At 47.4% G+C, this 570-nt stretch overlaps 1 protein-coding gene across 1 annotated transcript in view; it reads left to right on the top strand.

The window, feature by feature from the left end:
- Positions 1 to 570, top strand: part of LOC104466323 (disks large homolog 5-like) — a gene marked incomplete at its 3' end in the record, with an annotated part of 15,392 nt that overhangs the window by 14,616 nt on the left and 206 nt on the right. Inside the window, 1 exon segment of the mRNA XM_010079703.1 lies at positions 1 to 568. This exon segment is cut by the window's left edge and continues 222 nt beyond it. Within this exon segment, the coding sequence (XP_010078005.1) occupies positions 1 to 568 (568 nt within the window).

Here is a 570-nt window from a genome sequence, read left to right as displayed (position 1 = left end):
TTCCCTAATAACACATTACGTGTAGACTCTCGGAGGAACACCGTGCACAGTTGCCACAGTAATTCAGAACACAGTCTCAGCTCCTTCAGCCCAGAGACATACGGGGACCGAGGCTATGGAGCTGTTCACTTGGACAACAGCAGGCTGCCTTATGAACCTACGGGAGCTGACTGTATGGTGGTTGAGACTGCATTTGACAAAGGACGTGGAACTAAGCATAGTGGTGGCACCTGGCCAAAAGTCATGGTTAATATCTCCACAACAGAAACAGAAAAGTTCTCTGTATACAGAAAGCCAAAACAAAGGAAGTCTATCTTTGATCCTGATACTTTCAAAAGACCGCCAACTCCTCCAAAACTGGAGTACCTTTCCCCTAATCAGCTGTCAGGCCATTCACCTCAGCCATCAAAAGCTGAAGTGGCTTCAACTCCTCCAGCTCCTCCTAAAAGAAGTGACTCTATCAAATTTAAACATAAACAGCAGGCAAGCTCTGCATCAGAGTCTACAGTAACAACTGGATCACCACCTGCCAGCCCAGCAACTGGCCAAGCTCCAGTTTCCTTGGCACTT

Source organism: Pterocles gutturalis, unplaced genomic scaffold (genome assembly GCF_000699245.1).
Source record: "Pterocles gutturalis isolate BGI_N339 unplaced genomic scaffold, ASM69924v1 scaffold18384, whole genome shotgun sequence".
Classification (NCBI taxonomy): Eukaryota; Metazoa; Chordata; class Aves; order Pterocliformes; family Pteroclidae; genus Pterocles; species Pterocles gutturalis.
This window is presented reverse-complemented; position numbering and strand designations above follow the sequence as displayed.